Source organism: Watersipora subatra, chromosome 2 (genome assembly GCF_963576615.1).
Source record: "Watersipora subatra chromosome 2, tzWatSuba1.1, whole genome shotgun sequence".
Classification (NCBI taxonomy): Eukaryota; Metazoa; Bryozoa; class Gymnolaemata; order Cheilostomatida; family Watersiporidae; genus Watersipora; species Watersipora subatra.
Genome location: NC_088709.1, coordinates 42,289,584 through 42,308,864, shown reverse-complemented (window position 1 = coordinate 42,308,864; position 19,281 = coordinate 42,289,584). Strand labels below are relative to the sequence as shown.

Here is a 19,281-nt window from a genome sequence, read left to right as displayed (position 1 = left end):
CAGGGTAAATATAAAACATAGGACAGTCACAGAAGTGAGGACAACAATATAGCCAATTACAACTAACGAGATAAAGAAAGCTAACAGGAGTCATCATACTCCATTGGACAGAAAAGACAACTGCTAAACACACAGTTTCCTTATCACATGAGTATAGAAGTAAGGAGTGGGATAGATTAGCATACAATATGCTGTTGCTATTTAGTCAATATCCTCTTCATTTGGTCGGGCTGCTCTCGTAGGACCTGAATATACAACCAGAAGTAAGATATATGGTTGTTGAGTGTACACTAGAAACATGTAGCTATCCTATGTTCTAGCTGTTAGAAATCATAGAGCTATACAATCTCAATGAACAGAAATAACTGAGAGCGTAATAAGTAAGAGCAACATAATAAGAACCTTATTATGTTGCAATGGTTCTTTGCTTGCGTGCAAACTAAGCCATAGCTACCTAATGATTTAGCATTGACAAACCATAAAGTTGTACAAGCTCAATTGGTAGAAAGTAGTAGAACTCATTTGACCTATCAAGTTTTCATGGCTGTTGGCTTGTATGTCTGAGCATTGATAGTTAAACCATAGCTACCTCATCAGTTACCATTGAAAAACCATAAAGTTATACAATCCTAATTGGCAGAGAATACTGACAACTACAGAGTCAATCGGGTCGTATGTATGCATGCATATGAACTGATAGAACATAGGTAACCTCTTTGGTGATGATAAACCATAGAGTGATACCAAATGCATCGGTAGTGAGGAATGGAAACTACAGACTCTACAAAGGTATCAGCCATGTGGAACTATAATAATATACATGTACATAGCTTAGCATTATAGAGTCTCTACAAGTATTTGATAAAATTTATTTGTATCAATTATCATGATAAAATAATACGCAAGAGTTAAAGGAGACGTGGCAATGGTAAAGTATTAGCGCCAAATAAAACAGTTGAGGGTGGACAACCCTATTTATATGATGGGAAATTTCTATGGAATAGTTTATAACTTTCCAGCATATTTTCCATTGACAGTAGCACGAGTCGATAACAAATGCAGAAACTGCCATTACTATAAACTCTATGTTTTTAGTAACCAAATAAATTCAAAGAATGATATAGTCGTAAGTGGTTTGTTTCTGAAGCTAATTTTATTATGGATGCATTGCTAAGGAGCTGAGTGTAGGATACGGTATTATTATATCATCGCTGCAATGTCTTGTGTGTCAACTAAACCTATTATGATTCCATTTTCAATGTTATTTATTACCGAGATCACTGAAATATTATAAAGCACATTAATTATCCTACTTTTAATTGTACTAGAAATAAAACAAAAGCTGAATTGTACAAAATTTGACTATAAAATATGGTATTTTTACATATATCACAGAGCTGGTAGCAGCAGAATGCATGATTAGTAAGATTAGAATGTAGCATTATGCAATGGCACAACTTTGAGAAAAACCAATTTTTGAAATTATTTTTGATACTTTTTAACATTTTCAAATCATAGCTCATTTTAATAAAATACCTCTAAAAACAATACACAGGGTAAAATTTTGAGGGCATTAATTTTCCTACCATACCAAATTTATAGCTGGGCATTGCAGTTTACAACTTACAGTACAATGAAATCTTAACTCTATCGCGTCAAATAAACCAAATACACTCACTGAGGCTACCTGGTGGAAACCAGGGAAAGCATGGAGCTTCACTTAAATATGATTCACTTGTAATATGAGAACTCAAACTGTCAGCTTTTCCCTCAGTGCTTGATAGGATCAGGTCACTCTAAATGCGAACACAAGGAAATGTAACGTTTTAGTATATATGTTATATTTGTTAGTATAACACCAAGTTACACTGAGAAATCATTGTTTTAAACAAGTGAAATGAGTATGAAATAAAACTAATAAACTTGTAAGGCCTCATTTATATGCAAAGAAACAAACATAATGTTATATACAGCTGGAGTATTAAGGTTGATATCCAATTCCTAACTGGACTAAAAAAAATAAAGATTCAGTAAATCCCACAAGCTGGCTTATAAGGTTATGAAGCTCTAGATGGATCAGTTTCATAAATATAAAAAATCCAGTAGTATGTTTAGTATTGGAGTACAGTAGTAGCATTATCTTCTTCACAGTAACTAATCAGGATGTTACTATTCATATCCAGCTACTATCATCCACCCAGCTCCTATTAGATGGTATCTACATGTACTAGTGTGAGACAACCAATCACTATCAACCAATCAGCTACTAATGGATGGTATCTATTAGCGTGAGGCACCCAATTACTATCAACCAACCAGCTCCTAATAGATGGTACCTACTAATGTGAGACACCCGATCACTATCAACCAACCAGCTCCTAATAGATGGTATCTACTAGTGTGAGGCACCCGATCCCAGTGTGTCATGATAATTTGTCTAATCAATTGCCGGATAAAAGAATAACATTTCTATTTGAGTGCCATAAGTAAACCAACTATGTTTTAAATGACAGCAACACGTTCCAATCATCTTGTCAGAATATTCAATTAGGGCTTTAGATTTTAACTTTTGATCTATGGAATTCTTTAAACCTGCATGGTAATCAGTTTGAACATAACTGGCCCTTGCTTGTAATTGCTGTTTCACCAATGCATACTCCAAGACAGCCAGAGAGAAGTCAACATAAGTTTTCATCTGTATTGCAACCAAGTTTAATGAACAAACTATTCTGTGGAAATATACATTCTAAACAGATAGGATATATGCTATGATATATGTTCAAACCGTAACACTTTATTTCCTTATAAAGTGAAAAGTGAAAAAAGATTGGAGTTGTCATACCTACACAATACAACAAATCTATGAGTAAAGTCAAAGCATGTGCTCACATTGATCTCTGGAGATAGTCTCATAGTAATGTCTTCTTTTATAAGTTTACCCTCCGAATCAACAAAAACATTGACTCTCGAGTTAGAGACACTTGCTTTGGGACAGTTACTTGTAAGCCTGTTTTCCTAAAATGATAACCATTCGTAGAGATACCAGAGCAAAATGTGGTCCATAGTATATCAACTTTGGCTACCCAGTAAGTTGAACCAACTTAACACTCTTGAGCTATTGACAATCATAATAAAATGTCATTATTATATAATTATTCAATGATAAGAACATACAGTTGAGTAATATCTCTGTTTATTAAAGGAAAAGTGGTTAATCCTTTTAGTCCTAAAGAATTTAAGTCTTGACTCAAGGCACTCCTAGTAAGCTATTGTAGCTACAGAGTCAAACATTTACAAACACAGTTAATGTTTTTTGACGCTTTCTAATTTAATGTTTTTCTGTTAAAATCATTTGTATGTTGGAACAAATATTTATATTAGAATTTACTGCAATGCATTTAGTTTGTTTAGCAGGCAGCAACTTCATTAGTAGGATGTGTTATACATGTATACATAAAGTAATGATGCGCGGATTTTCTTTTATTTTTACTCTGATTTCCAAGAGGCGGGTGTTTAGAGGCTGTTTCTCAGGAATCAAGCAGAGTTTTTAAGTCAAACCTTTTTGGTGACCTAGAAGATGGTGCAGAATAAATATGTGTAAATTTAGGACAAAGCCAGCCAAAAAATGTAGAAATACATAGTGCTTACGCAGACTAATAGACAGACAACGCGCATACACATTCACACACAGAGACACTGCACGCACACACCTCCTTGCGCACACGTACGCACACACACACACGCATGCGCACCTCCTTGCGCACACGTACGCACACACACACGCATGCGCAAATACGCATGCACACACACGCACACACACAATGGCAAAGTAGGATTTATTAATATAGATACAAAAACAATGATCACACGTCTAGATGGTTACATCATGCTGCATATCATTACGGTCACAGCTTGTGAGCTTTTTTGACAAGTACAAGCACGTTGTTGGCCATTTAACTAATTTAATATAAAATTCACAAAGGTTTAAATGTCTATACTGGAAGAAGCTTGTACGCATACATGCATATACTCTTTGAACCCATAATTTAGCTACCAAGGGAGCAAGTCTAAGGAGCCCTGCATGTAAAATTGCACCTAGCATTTACAGTTTTGGTGTAAGCTGTTTCAATGGTTGCTTGTATGTTAGCAATGGTGACATTAAATAGCTATTAATACAGATACACACCCTGCAATATGATGTGGTGCACACAATATATAAAGGAAAAATAAGTTCTCGCATCAAAGCAACCATTACACAAAATAATGACTGCTATGAATAATACAGAATAGCAATTATTATGACTTACCTTCCTAATGACAGGTGTTGGTCTTTCCTTTTTAGAAATGCTTTGTCTCTTACTCTTTAAATGTGAGCATTGGCTAATCGGAACCACCTGTTCAACGTTCCATGTTGGATCGGTTGTAAGTAGAGATACATCCTCACAACTCGAGCAGGCACTAGCAACAATGTAACTTTGGTGTAATGGTTCAGCAAAAGTTCTGGAGGCCGGTGGTCTAGAATTGCACATCAATTGTGGAGTCCTATCCTGAAACTTTGACAATGAGGATGGAGTGCTTTTAGACAAGCCAGGGCAAACAACAGCCTTAGGCAACCTTTTTGGAACATTCGGGGGATTGTAAGAAGGGCAAGCATCAAAATTGCTACACATCCTTTGGCCTTTACATTTTGGTTTAGGGAGAAAGCCACTGTTATTTTCTGAGAGGGAATTCTTTAAACTAGCACATGCCAATGACATAATGTATTCATCTGTTTTAAAGTCTGATTGTGGTTGACTATATAAAAGCTTGTAAGAATAGTCGAGGCTGTGTTTACTGGCAGTCGATGTTATACCATCTCCTTTGTGTTTTGCACTAGAACTTGACCTTTTTTCTTGTTGGCACAAGCTAGCAGCTTTAGGTAGGATGGCTAAAATTGGCTTTGGATCTTTTGCAGATCTATTTAAGCAATTATTCACGACGTCCAAGCAACTTTTATCTGTAATTGATATAGAATCAGAAGCAATTGAAACCAGCTTCTGTTTTCTTTTTTGATAGGGCTTGTTAATGTCAGCAGCATCTAATTGCCTGTTTTTCTCACTGTTAGAAATGGTGGCATCCAGTTGTGTTCCACTTTTGCAAATTGCCATAGTTTTATTCAACGGTCGTCCTAAGCTACCATTCAGGGTCACATCTTCCAGTTGCAGTTCTGTGCAGCGGTTTGTCATATTACTGTTCAAAAGCCCTCCGCTCTCATAGGTTTTAATCACACTATTTGGAGACTCATCATTACTATCATCTGGGATAACATGCAACCGCTTTCCATTTTCACTATTACTATTAACATCACTTGGCTGTATTATTTTTTCATTGCCTCTGCTGATTTCTTTTAGTTGACATCCATAACAGGTTTTGACACAATCCTTAATTAATACTTGTTTCCTATTGGTTTCGTCGTATGCGAATTGTTTCCTCTTTTCATCGGGCAAAACAGAAACTGTTGACTGCACTGCATTGACATCAATTACTTGTTTGGCTTCTTTTTTAGAGTTAACATTCTCTGGCCCTCTATTTCCACAGCTTTCAGCAATATCAATCAGGTGCATTCCCATTTCCTTCGGTGTGTTGGTATCATAAAAGCTGCTTGAATGCATTTTGCCAGCCTCATCTATATCATGAACCGCTACGACAAACTCATCAGCCTTGTTCACTAATTTATTTTGTAAATTGGTTAAGGTAGCATCAGATTTACTGAAAGAACTTCCAGTAGAAGGTAATTCTGCGAAAGCTGTTTTATTCATATCATTCTTCTTGGGCACGGAGAAGTGCACCTTTTTCAAGCATTTTGCAGGAAAATCACATCTAGTTGAATCATTCACATGTGTGCTACAAGGCTTGATACTTTTAGCTTGACCAGTGTATGAATTGTAACAGGTGTCCTTAGAGAATTGACTAAAGGTAGTACGGCCAGTGTCCAACTTGCAGTCGCTAGAAGATAATGTAGAAGCAGTTTTGGTCAACAAACTAGACTTTTTTACAGCTAATGTGTCTGCAGAAAATGATAGTTGCTTACTGCCATAGTGACAAGGAGAATTATCAGCATTATGTTGGGAATGAGTAGCAGAGAGTGAATACTCAACTAATTTGGATGATTTGCATTTCATGCTTGAGGTATTCGGTGCACTCTGAGTGACAGAGGATGAACCACTTGAGTGATAATTTGAATTGTCAGCAACTTTTTTACCACATACATCTGAGTCATATTTAAAAGTATCTGCCAGAGAGGGTTGATCCTCATTTTGTAGTTTATTTTGAGCGTTGTTAGCATGAGTGCAAACACTGAGCTGATTCGTCAGATTATGATTTGTTATAAAGCTTGAAATATTCTTGGAGTCGGTAAAATGTGAGCCAACAGGTTTAACTGAGCATGAGATAGTAGGAGCGGATATGGAGGAATTACTTTCGCTCTCACATGCACTGTTGCCAATATTACAGGGTGATGCATCATGTAGTGACTGGCGATTTGACTGAAACACTGCTGATGTTGAGTTGGTGCCATGAGAAGTCAATTTTGAATTAGCATTAGTATAATCACTAGATTTTAGCGCGGCCTGGGGCATTTCACAAAAACTCTGGCTAACATTGTGATCCGTATTATGCCTAAAATTATTAGGATGAAGTAAATTTTGGCAAGGTTTTATCACTGCTTCAAAACAATCAGTGTTGGTTTGCCCAGGAAGTAAAAAAGTATTTGTAGTGCATGGCCTGACTATTCTAACCTCCTTGATTAACGTTTCACCATCTATTACACTTTGTGAAGGAGTTGCTGATACCGGATCTATTAAAGGCTTGACAGCCTGCATTTCGGTTAGCAAGTGTTTTTCTACAGCGACAATGGTCGCAGGGCCTTCTAGAATTGGTGATACAATAGCACTTTCGGCACAAGTCCTTGGCAATTCGTTGTTTAAAAATGACCCTTTGTTGGAGTGTGGAAGATTGGGTGAAGATTGATATGTGTCAAGACTATTGTTGTTATTTTCAAAACAATCTACACTAAACATGCTACAACTTGTTGTTTTAACAGCGACACGATTCAAAACCAGTGTACCATTTGGCAGAACTTGGTGATGCCTTTTCACCTGGCAAGTCATTATTTTGTCTGCTGCTTCTTTTGTGCTACAAATTTTGATGTACGGTACGGTTTGGAATTTCTGAGAAGTTGAAGGGTCTCCAGAAGCAGCACGGTACCCATAGCGGTCAGGATAAATTTTATCAGTAGGTTTATGGGATTCACTTCCTATTTGGGAAACAAGTTCTTGCAAGCCATTTGGTGAAAATGCGAACGTGTCAAGCCCATCTTGTTTCAATACTGCCAAAGAGACGGAATCCTTAATCGTTTTCTGCGCAACACCGTTTTTATACATATGATGGTTAAAATACATCTTAGTATCTACTTCTGAAAATAATGAATTTTCTTTGTTTACGCAAACCACTTTAGCGCCATCGTGAATTACTTCAGCTTGATCCCCATTTAACGAAATTGTCTGAAATGGTTCTTGTATAATACTTGTTTCCCTTGTAGCTGATATTTTCTGTTTAGGAAGTTCAGCAATACATTCAAAATGGTGACCTTCATGGGTCTCAGTATCTGAAGAGGTAGTTATATATTCACCAATCGATGCTACTTTGATTGAGTCTACAGTTGTATCAATAGATTCGTCATGACAAGTAATCGTTTTCATTGCATCTGGTGGTAGTAAATGTGCAGAACATAATGGTGATAGATTTCCTTTTGAAATGTTTTTAACGCTCAATAAATTCTCAACCTCCTTAGTTGAATCTAGAAGATCACTACAAGATATTAAACTTTCAGTTACATTAGATAAGGTCTCATCAGCAAGAAATGATGAGTTCATAGTAGAACCATTGCTGGGGCCAAATTTATGCTTGTCAGCAAATGTGTTATACAATGAAGATTGATGGCATTCTTTGTTGACATTTCCACATGGTACAAAACAGGAAATCATAACATGACGTTTTTCAGATGCTTGGGCTGAGCTTAAAAAAACATCAGCGTTCTCTGATGGAGGTAAACAGTCAGTTACTTGAACCTGTTGCATGCTGCCAGTATTGTAAGTTTGGATCTGGTTCATATCTGAAATAGAAAGAAGCAACTCTTCTCCTATATCAGCCCGCTTGGAGTGTGTCTTGTCATTTTCAACGTGTAGACTCATCATTGAGTTGGAGCTTGTACTTTTCCCAGCAGAACCCATACATTCACCCTTAACTGGAAAACATTCAACTTTCTTGTCTTCTACGTTGGTTGGCAGCTGGACGACATTGGGTTTGTTTTCAACGCCAATGCTCTCTAAATCTATTTCCTTCATTCCTTCGCAAGACTGTACAAGAGATTTCAACAGACTACTTGATGAGTTTAAAGAATAATCACTTGTTTTTTGGGGGTTGCCGCAAGAGAATTTGCCTGAAGATGGTTCTGTTAAATTATCGTCTTGCACCGCATATTTGTCACAAGTGAAATCCAATAACACATTATCAGCTTGGGGTTGGTCATCATTCAAGCCACTATCCCTGACAACTTTTGACGATTCGTTACTGACAGCCTTATCAAGATCATCGGCATCTGACAGTGACACAGACTCTGTACAAATGCCGCAATCTGATAACCCAAGCACGATTCCACTACTGAGGTCTTGTTTGTGGAGTTGCTTGACCGATTTCTTACAAAGGAGCAGTTCTGATGCAGGTTTGGAATCATCTGTGTTGTGCTGTGAAGAAATGAATCGTACTGTACATTCCGGATCACCTGGTTTCGAAAGCTGGAAAACAAATTGGTCTAGTTCAGTTCAACAGTTACATGTACTGAAAGCCACTATCAGTCAATGCCAGAGTAAATTTCTTTACAAACCGGTACTCATCACCAGTGCATATAATGATATTTGGAGACATGCTTCTACAGTGTCAAGACAAAGCCTGAGTGCCACAATCACAGGTATACACACAAATATTATTAGTAACCCTTTTTCAGGCATAGCGACATTATTGTCGTTGTGCGATACTGATGATAATGGGCAGAGTGACTATTATGTCGCCAAACAAATGGTTTTTATAAATTGATTTCTGGTTGGCTTATCGCCTTTTTTTGTTTAACTTTTTTACCAGTAGTAAACTACAATATACTGGTCTCTGTTAGCAACAAAAATACGCCGTTTAAAAAAATGGATCGTTTTTGCAATACTGAACAAATGAAAAATCTAAAATAAAAACATACTTAAATAAAATTTGGTCATTTTGTTAGCAGCTTGTTTCTGTTTTTTTCTGTTTCAGAATGTTTTCCCAGAGTGCAACAACTTTATTTTAATTTCATGGTTTCCTCCAAAGGCTTTAGACAAAGACAAGGCTATAGACTACAGAGGAACAAGAATAAGCACATGGTGTCAAGACTGCTGTGTAAGCCTCTGAAAGGGCAAATGCTTCCAAAGGTACCATAGCTAGAGAAACAGTTATATGAAGAGTTGACTTGGAACATGTTTATTTGTATTTACCTGTATCATAAAATCATACAAGTTTAAAATATCATAAATAAGAGTGTATTAAAGATATTTTTAAATCGATTTGTGAAAAATTAATCTGCCCAAGGGTTCTCAAATAGTCCAAAAAGCCCGCCTGCAAAAGGGTTAAGACGTAAAGCATTCAAACAATCAACGTTCACGCTGGCTCACATTGGAGGCAGTTTGCGAGCAGCACTGATGTGAAATTAATGGGTCATTTCTGTAAATATAGAGTTAACTATACAGTAATACCTTAAACATACGAGTGCCCCAACAAACATGTAAGAGGAATTTAAGATACAATAAGAATTTAAAGTTTTTGCCTTGAGATGCATATTTGAGATATGAGCATACAAGCCGGTTCTCGATGCAGCAGCTAGGTGGCCAAGATCATCAGATCAAGTTGAAAAAGTCCTACGAAGGCCAGCTAAAAGTGATCGCGAAAGCGAAGCACGCAGCGCCAAGCTGGAAGACAATAATAAAAAGTGAAAAAAAAGACAAAATTAGAATTAAGTGTGGTGTAAGATTAAAACTTATTTTTTGGTGTGTGCGGAGGGGGTTTAATAAGCTAAATTCATTTTAGTTAATTTACAATTATTTTTAAATTATTTTATGTTATGAAAGTGTCACAAATGTGTCACGTGTTGAAAGAGTTGCCGTCAAGTCTTTATCACACTGTCATTAGCTACTACTGCCTGTCTTGAAGGTAAAAACTATATGGTACTGTACACAGTAATGTTACAGTTTATTAGGGCTCATAACCTCTAGATAAGTATTTGTTACTTTCTGAGTGCGAGTAGTGAATTGAAACAGCTAAAACACGTTTTTCATCATAATATCCTGTTTTTAAGTGTTTTTTAGAAGATGGGGAGGTGTTTTTTGTATTTAGTTAGTTTATATAAAAAATATTGCTTTGAGATATAGAAAAATTGACACACAAGCTTAGTCCTATAATGCATAAAGCTCGCATGTCGATGTATGCCTGTATACGCGTGTCTTCTAATGCCAACAGCAAAGTATGAAATCAAAAAGATTTCACCTCCATAATCCAATGTGTGCCACGACTGCGTAGAGAGCACCTGTGTGGAAGGAATTGCCTTTCAGTTGCTAAATTATCACAAATTTTAATCGTTTCACGAATAGTTATGCTGTATACTGTTTAAGCATGTTATAGCAATTTGGTTTTCCTACATTGTATCGTACACAAAAAAATCTGCAAAACATTCAACCGATTATGCAAACAGCTTCAATTTATATATCAATTGAAACTATAAATATTTATCTCAAACAGCATTCTTCTAACAAATAATCATACTTCAAAAAGGTTTCTTGTTAAATTTCATGGCTAGGTATGTTGAATAATAATGTTCATACAGTTATCAACCTTGTCATACAAATCGGACCCTTTACCTAATTTATGATAATGGAAGTTCTGATTGCAAACAAAAATTATCGATTCTGAAAAACAAGTTCTGATCACCTTCACCTGCAAAAAACATTGCAACAAACCAGTTTTTATAGGGTGAGTCTAGATTAGCATGAAGACCAGACAATTAACAAAAAACCCAAAATGTTTGCATTTCAGAATAATTCCTGAAGGTATAGACAGCACTGTTTTGAATTTGGTTCAAACGGTGCCCAGTGTGAACAAGATAAAAAAATTCATACATGTTCTAGCGATGACCAGAAATATGCAGTTGTTTACAACCTTGTTTACAATTCGGTGCTGTCCAACTTTGTTCCATCTATCAGGTGCTGATGAACATGTCTTCAAGGCAGGCTTGAGGGATTTTGTGGAATGTGGAACTGCTCGAGTAGTGAGCAAGGGACTTCGCTTGTACTTCAAAGATTTACGGGCAACGGTGGAAGAAGTAGCTTTACCAGCAATAGAAACAGTTTTGCTGTGAGTTGCCGCAACGGAGGCAAACCTTGCATAAGGGTCTGATGATGAGCAAGTAAGAGATTGCAGAGCTGAAAAAAGAGATTAAGGGAAACTAAGTAATAAATAGAAGAGATGAAACAGGCTGCTCTGTTAGCATTTTCATCGTAGACTAATATGATGAGGCATCCAAGTGTTAAGAAATATAAGGTGACCTTCCTCCAAGTAGAGAGTCAACCTATACAATAAGCTCCAAATTAATTAGTGTTGACTGGTGAAAACGTAAATGTAAACGAAAAAGCAGCAGGCACGAAAAAAAGGAGCGCAAGGGTGAGTAACACTTAGACAGTCCGGTTATCATAAGTTGATCAGAAGAAAAACAGTAGGAGACTGAATGTTAGCAAACCAGACTTGAAGTCATATCAGAAGGCATACCTGGTTCAGGGGAGTTGGCAGTCAAATATGACTTCAAGCATTTCCTCGCCTTTGCATAACTTGTCAACCCGTAGCGTGAGCTCCCTGGCCGCTTTGGAGCATCTATTTTGTCACCTGCAAAATGTTATGCCATGTGGATGCTTAGAGCTATATAATGGAAATATGCTAGCACCCAAAATTAAAACAAGTTTTTTAAAGGTTGACTCGCAACAAAATTCACATTACAGTTATTTAGTATCAACAGATTTACCATGTCTTACTCTGTTGTGTTGTAGGTGCCACATATGTGGAAATGTGATTACAAGCTCTTAAAAGCTCAAAAAGAAAAGCCGCCGTAGACTGGAATCTGTTTATTTCTCTGACGTTGTCATTACAGTTTGGTTATTGTCTTGTCATGTGATGTTCTCACATGAATTGAAAGGGCAATAAAAAGCTCAATATAAATCATATCATAGCACTAGTTTATGACAAACATTTCGGGTTTTACCAAACCCGTATCAAATATCGATGCTTGCTACTTTACAGTTTTGTTTCTGTTTGGTCAATCGGCAAGTCGTAATCTGATCATGTGACCCAATACTTCGCAAATAATTTTTGCTGCACTTTTCGATTATCACAGGTGACCAACAGGCTCGTCATGATTATCAGACAATGATATGTACTCCTTCGAGCTAAGGTTAAAAAAATTACACGAATTTTTACGGTGTTATAAGATATCACTGCTAAAATTGACAGCATTACAATGACGATAAAATAGACGCGTAAGAACAATAGACATGGTTTTATTGAATGCGTGAAGTATATTTGTGAAAATATTTCGACGAATAAGGTTGCATGAATGTGTAAACAGAAACCATCTACCACAACTACGTCACATTTGAGCCGTTTTGGAAAGAGAATCCAAACTATGGCGGTCTTGTGTGGCTGCGATTAACTGTTCGGTTTTTAGTTTTTAAAAGTTTGTAATCACATTTCCACATACTTTGCACCTACAACACAACAGAGTAAGACATTGTGAATCTTTTGATATCAAATAACTGTAATGTGAATTGTGTTGCAAGTCAACCTTTAAAACACTAACACGTAACAAGCAATGAATAGGATAACTATAACTAATGCCAATATTACTAGAAGGTAAATGCTTATTTAAAGGTTGACTTGCAACAAAATTCACATTACAGTTATTTGGTATCAAGAGATTCATCATGTCTTACTCTGCTGTGCTGCAGGTGCAAAATATGTGGAAATGTGATTACAAGCTCTTAAAAGCTCAAAAACAAACAGTCATGGCAGCCATCACGAAAACGCCGTAGATTAGAATCCCTTTCCAAAACGCCTCAAATGGGACGTAGCTGAACAGGATGGCTTCTGTTTACGCTTTTATGCAACCTCATTAGTCGAAATATTTTCACAAATATACTTCTTGCATTCACTAAAACCATGTCTATTGTCCTTATGCGTCTATTTCAGCCTTATTGTGATGATGTAATTTTGAGCACTGATATCTCAAAACCCACCGTAAAAAATTGTTTTAATTTTTTAACCTTAGCTCGAAGAAGTGCATATCATCCTCTGATAAACATGACGAGCCTGTTGGTCACCTGTGATAGTTAAAAAACGCTGCAGAAATTATTCGCGCTGTTTGGCAGAAAGTATGGGTCACATGAACAGATTATGACTAGACCAGGCCGAAACAAAACTGTAAAGTAGCGAGCATCTATATTTGATACGAGCTTTTTGGTAAAACCCAAGTGTTGGTGATAAACTAGTTCTACGAGAAGTTTTATATTAAGTCTTTTATTAGCCTTTCAATTCACATTCCAACCTATGGCGTTTTCGTGATGGCGGCGATTAACTGCTCGTTTTTGAGCTTTTAAGAGCTTGTAATCACAATTCCACATATTTTGCCCCTACAACACAGCAGAGTAAGACATGGTGAATCTGTTGATACCAAATAACTGTAATGTGAATTTCGTTGCAAGTCAACCTTTAAGAAGGGCTTCAGGTTAAGTAAAAACAATGCTCTCTACTTTTACAGCATATGAGTAATTTCAAGAGTTGATACTATCAATCCTATCAACGATAATCAGTATCTATCAACTTGATAGATGCTCATTAGAAAAGAGCATAAAACACAAGTATTAGTTTTACCATGAGAAAACTTAGAGATAGGCTTTGAATTGGTCTTTATTGGTAAAATAGACTTTGTTTTATTTGGCCTCTTGGGAGAGCAACTGTCAGGTTCTTTGTTTTCTGGAGTTTTGGTTTTAAGCTTAGCCAAACTGCTGACTGGTTTGCCTTTAAAACTATATAAACTTGGTTTACTTCTAGGTCTGCTTGTGTTTGGTAGAGAGGTACGACCACGCAACTTCAATGGTTTATTATGATTAACTCTATCAACAATAGAGGTAATTCTGCTCTACAACAAATAATATCAATAACACTATTTTGAGTAAATAACATGCAGAGAATAGCTAAAAAGTTTCATGAAAGAGGAAATACAACTGTTAGGGAGTTATCTCCACTGAAAGATGGATACAGTATTAATGTTTTCAGCTTCAATAGAGATGATTTTACAAAGCTCAAACAGGTATTGATGAAGTTTACACATGATGATTATGAGCATAATGTTTAATTCAGATGTTCTTGTAGATTAAAACGGTAATCTTTTTTGTTGTTTCTATTGCTTTCACAGAAAACTTTCTAAAATCACTAAAGTTCAAGGATCGCTACGCTGACCAAGATCTGAACAAGGCACTTATCGAGCAGGTCTCTAGTTACGCATACAGCAAACGTAGGTGCACAAGTTGACCCGGTGCATAGGTCGAGGAGGTCTAAAGCTCTGAAATGTACCTGCCATATAAGTCAAATCATTTTTTTGGCTCAAATTGTTTGATTGCCAATAGTTCAGATGGCATCAGAGGCGGGCGATATGTAGTTGAGGAAATGGCATTCAAAACCGCTATCAGTAACAACGGCAATTTTTGTGTCGTCGACAATATGTGCAACAATTAAAGAGACAAAAGTTTTAGTAAAGACCATAAGATATGAAAAACAATACTTCGCCATTGTACTGGCCCGCCTCGCCTATAGAACGAAACTGTTACCTTTGATAATATGCGCATTTTAAACAGAAAAGCCATGTCACATGACAGATTTCTGTCAGGAATCATAATTAATGTACAAGAAAATGATGGATGGATGATAGCGGATGTCGTCAAATGGATAACCCAAGTGTGGGCTTGTGGGCAAATACTATGAAAAAGCATTAACCTTAAAAAAAGCACATTATTCCAGAAGAGAATCTTAGCAATGACAATTTGAATGTTGAAGAATGGGACTTGGTTTTTGATCCATTTCATGGTAAGTAGGATTACTAGTATTTCACTACTTTATAAATAAATCCCTATATGTCATATTATGCAATTTTAAATTGTGATGGTTTTTTAAAATTGAATTTTACTAAAATTCATGTCACGAAAAATGTGACTGCCGTGTAAATCAAAAATGGCGGTGACACATTTTTTTGAAATTCGGTGACACATTTTTTACTTATATGGTGGAATTTGCGGTGCCTACAGGTAAATAAACCAATTTTGTTATATTTCATGGAAACAGTTACCAAAACACATGTCACTAAAGCAACTTTTATGAATTTGGGAACAATTTAAAGCTCATCAGTTAATTATTAATTTTAAAATTTAAAATTAAGATAAATATTAATTTAATTTTTTTGAATTTTACATATTCCAGAGTTTTTCATAAAACACTCTGAGTTTTCACATTTTCTCCAACTATACTTATATGCGAGACAGGCATATAAGTATAGTTGGGGGTGCAGACAGGCAAAAAAAGGAAAAAGTTTTTGTTATTTAACAATATCTCATCATACTTGCATACTCAAAATCAAGTTATTAAACCTTTGAGAATGTTGTTTCTTTGCTTAATTGTAAGAGAAAACCTGTTTTTTATTTAACAATTCATATGCTTAGTAAGGGTTCCAAAAAACGAATATTTGTTAAATATAAAAACCAAGTTTAATCTTAAAGCAAACCATCAGTTTTAGAGGGTGAATGAAAATTCGCTCAGCAAGAGTTTCATGTTTAATTGAGCTACTTTTACTTAGGGCATGTCAATCAGAAAGCAGAAAATGACAAACTTTGCAAGCATAGCACTTAGATGGGATGACAAACAAGGTCTCTACTGAATTTCCATACATGAAGTTATCATGGATTTTCTAAGCAATGAATACTACTGAGGCAGATCATGGTATGGAACTATCAAAAACTACCGTGTGACTTCAATAGCTTAGCTCAGAGGTTTTAGACCATAACATAAAATACACCTTGGCTAACACATTAGACTGTAGCTGCTGTGCCACATAGCTGTCCAATTGTTTAAGCTGCTCTGTTGAACCGTCTTTCTCTGCTGACTTAGCATTTGAAGCCTTTGCCTTTTGCTTAAAAACACCTTTGGTGGATTTTTTGCTAGAAGGGCTCTTAACTGGATGTTTTGGTGTGTGAAGCTTGATATTTTTTGATGATCCACTTTTGAGTGACATCTAAAACAACTATTACAGTATAATGCAGGTCATTGATTTAACTATTGGCACAATTAAAAACGAGCAGTAGAAAAATGGAGGTTGATTTACTTCCACACAATATTGCAGTTCAAAGTTAATTCCCTTTTAAAAGAATTTTGGTTGTTCATATTACGAATTACTGGTAGACTATTTAGCTGTCGAAAACTGGAGCCCTATAGCTTGTTAGTTGTTTTTTTAAACATCTTATATACTCTGTAATGAATATTGAATATACAGATTTCAATATACAGAGTAAATTTGTTAGAAAATTTGTTTTACATGTTAAAACCAATGCATCTTCAAAAAATTATTTTGATGACTATAATTATGGTGAAATTCGCTCCGCAATCTGAAAACCTACAACAGCCCCTTAATAAATACTGCAGGTGATTTTACATAGCATTAAAACAAATGCATTATATAAAGAATGTTAAAAAATTATGTAAGAAATTAAATTACATAAAAAAAACTTTCTGTGTACTACGAGCTGTGTAGCGCAGCTCGGTACAGAGTTTGTGAATGGCCAAGAGTTGCATGGTGCAGCTTAAGCGGACTTCACACAAAACATTTCTGATTAGTGTGTAATTAATTATTTGGCTTATTGTATCAGTACTTGAATGAAAAGAAATAATAGCCTGCCTGCATTCAGCCAATAGAAGCTATGTTTGTAGCCTACCCTGAACTTAATTTAGCTTTGCAAAAACTTTTTTTATCGCAATTTCTTCTTTGTAATGACCAGTCGCCTTAGACGTATTACAGCTACGGAAGTTTCACAATTGTTGATCAAGGGACTTTGGATGATCAGCTATTGAACAATAGCATAGATATATAAACCTAGATTGGCCAATAGGGAAAAAGCCTGTCAGACTTAAATAGCATGACGTTACATCATTGTATTGTACCTAATGCTTGACTGCACTGTTGTTTACAATGGAGCTAATGAGGAGGTGACAAAATCACATTTATTACTACATAAAAACCTTCTTGGATACATAATCTAGTGAACCAAAGCGACTCTGTGATAATATCTGATAACCACCATAGATTAAAACTATAAAAATTATGAAATGTTGCGCACAAATCATGAGCCATCAGGGCTTTATGTGCCACCCCTTCTTCTATCCCCCTTCTTTCTTTTCCCCTTCCCCTAAGAAGGAGGAAGGGGAAAAGAGAGAAGGGGAAAAGAGAGAAGGGAAAAGAGAGGGGGAGGGCAAATAGCCCACCCACCCGAAGAGCCAGACCCTGGTTAGGTAAAAGACTAATATCATGCTGAACTAAACATGACTAAATATGATGAGTGTGCACTAATATTTGAGTGTGCACGCAGCAAGTTGAAAACTCAACTCTGAGATTGGCCCTCATCGACCTCTCTTATGAGAAGGATTGCAAATTTGGCCACTGTGGCACAGTATGTGCCAAAAACTAAGATTCACACAGTTAAACATCAGTGCTATTATTGGATTGACTTTACAATTTTTCACTTATATCGTTCATCGAATTTACAGTAGCTTTCTGTTTAATCTTGTTGTAAAATATATTTAACTGTTGAAAAGCATGTAATACATTTTGTGTTAGTTGTTCACTGCTACCAGATACCAGATTTTTCTTCTATAAAAAACTATAATAGTTTTTCTGATGGTATGGTAATAATAGAAATGGTTCTGCAAAACCAATTCTATTTGTTCATTGATATTTTATTTTCAGCTCAACCCAAGCTTGTTTCTAGTAATCTTGACAAGCAGTAGTATTAGAGCTATATTTCAGTTACTTCTGCATTGATGTCATGATACCTAAACAAAACTATTTCTCCATTGCATCAACAAATGCACAGAAAACTGAGAAATAGCGTTTGCAGGGCATTATGTTATCTTAGTTTACTTTACTACCTTTTCTGCTCGAGAAAAAAAGGGTCAAGTTATGAGCAATAGCCATTATTATAGATATAATATCTGTAAAAGTATTTTAAGGTGTACATTCTTTCGCGCTTAAGTCAATGATACAGATTGTCTATACTGTTCAGAGAGAAGCACACACTTGTTCATATGCTATGCGGGCTAACCAGCGTTTAAAAATTAATCAGCGTTTAAAAATGATTAAATATATCTATTAACAGCTTAAACTAGCAATCTCCATAGTACTTTCCTAACCTTTTAGTTAAAGAATTTACGTAGCAAAACGTTAGAGCTTTCCAATGAAACTGTATACAACTACTGTGAAACTAGTATGTCCACGATCACCAACCTCAAGTTCATCAAATCATGACTCAATCGTAGAAAGCAATACCCTTTGGTCATTCACAACGTAGTGGATTAAAACGTGTAATGTTGTAGACGATCGACAAATAAGCCTAAAACGATATAAAAACTGCTACATCTTGTACGATTCCAAACACTGGCAATGTTCCAATCAACTGATACTTGCAGTCAACTGATACTTGCTCAGACGCTAACCAATAGTTGAGGTCGTTCTGTTTGCTGCCATATTATAATAAGATAACGTTCGGTATCCGTTCAAAAGCTCGAAAGCTCTTCTGCACTGCTTAACCTCGCAATACGCAAACAATCGGTATTCGAAGATTGTTTCATAGCTGCAGGCTAACACATGTCAGATGAATCGTCCGACTGCAATTGCAATCATAAGCGAGCTCATGATTGCAATATGTAATATATTTATTTGTATCATGCCCATTTATCTACAGTTTTAGGCGAGTTAGTTCGATTAGCAGCAGGCAAACGAGTAATTGCAAAGTAATATGATTCGTTAAAAAGTATCGGCTGGAAGTGAGGTCATATACCGCCAAACATTTTTTATTCGAATCC

General features: G+C 36.1%; 1 protein-coding gene across 1 annotated transcript; it reads right to left on the bottom strand.

The window, feature by feature from the left end:
• Positions 1-93: 93 nt before the first annotated feature.
• LOC137388220 (serine-rich adhesin for platelets-like) lies at positions 94-16,441 on the bottom strand. Its single transcript, XM_068074722.1, has 9 exons — positions 16,226-16,441; positions 14,620-14,733; positions 14,032-14,299; positions 11,881-11,994; positions 11,302-11,537; positions 4,308-8,834; positions 2,890-3,015; positions 1,679-1,796; positions 94-245 (listed from the first exon to the last, which is right to left on the bottom strand). Exons 1-9 carry the CDS (start codon positions 16,439-16,441, stop codon positions 202-204), a joined length of 5,763 nt encoding a protein of 1,920 aa, XP_067930823.1. The 3' UTR covers positions 94-201.
• Between the last annotated feature and the right edge of the window lie 2,840 nt (positions 16,442-19,281).

Excerpts from the sequence above, each read along its gene's own strand:
- LOC137388220 (XM_068074722.1), bottom strand. The coding sequence starts at position 16,441 with ATGTCACTCAAAAGTGGATCATCAAAAAATATCAAGCTTCACACACCA. Across the intron at positions 14,734-16,225 it reads AGTCTAATGTGTTAGCCAAG|GTACATTTCAGAGCTTTAGA; the intron begins GTGTATTTTATG and ends CTTATATGGCAG. Across the intron at positions 11,995-14,031 it reads TATCTCTAAGTTTTCTCATG|GTGACAAAATAGATGCTCCA; the intron begins GTAAAACTAATA and ends AACATTTTGCAG.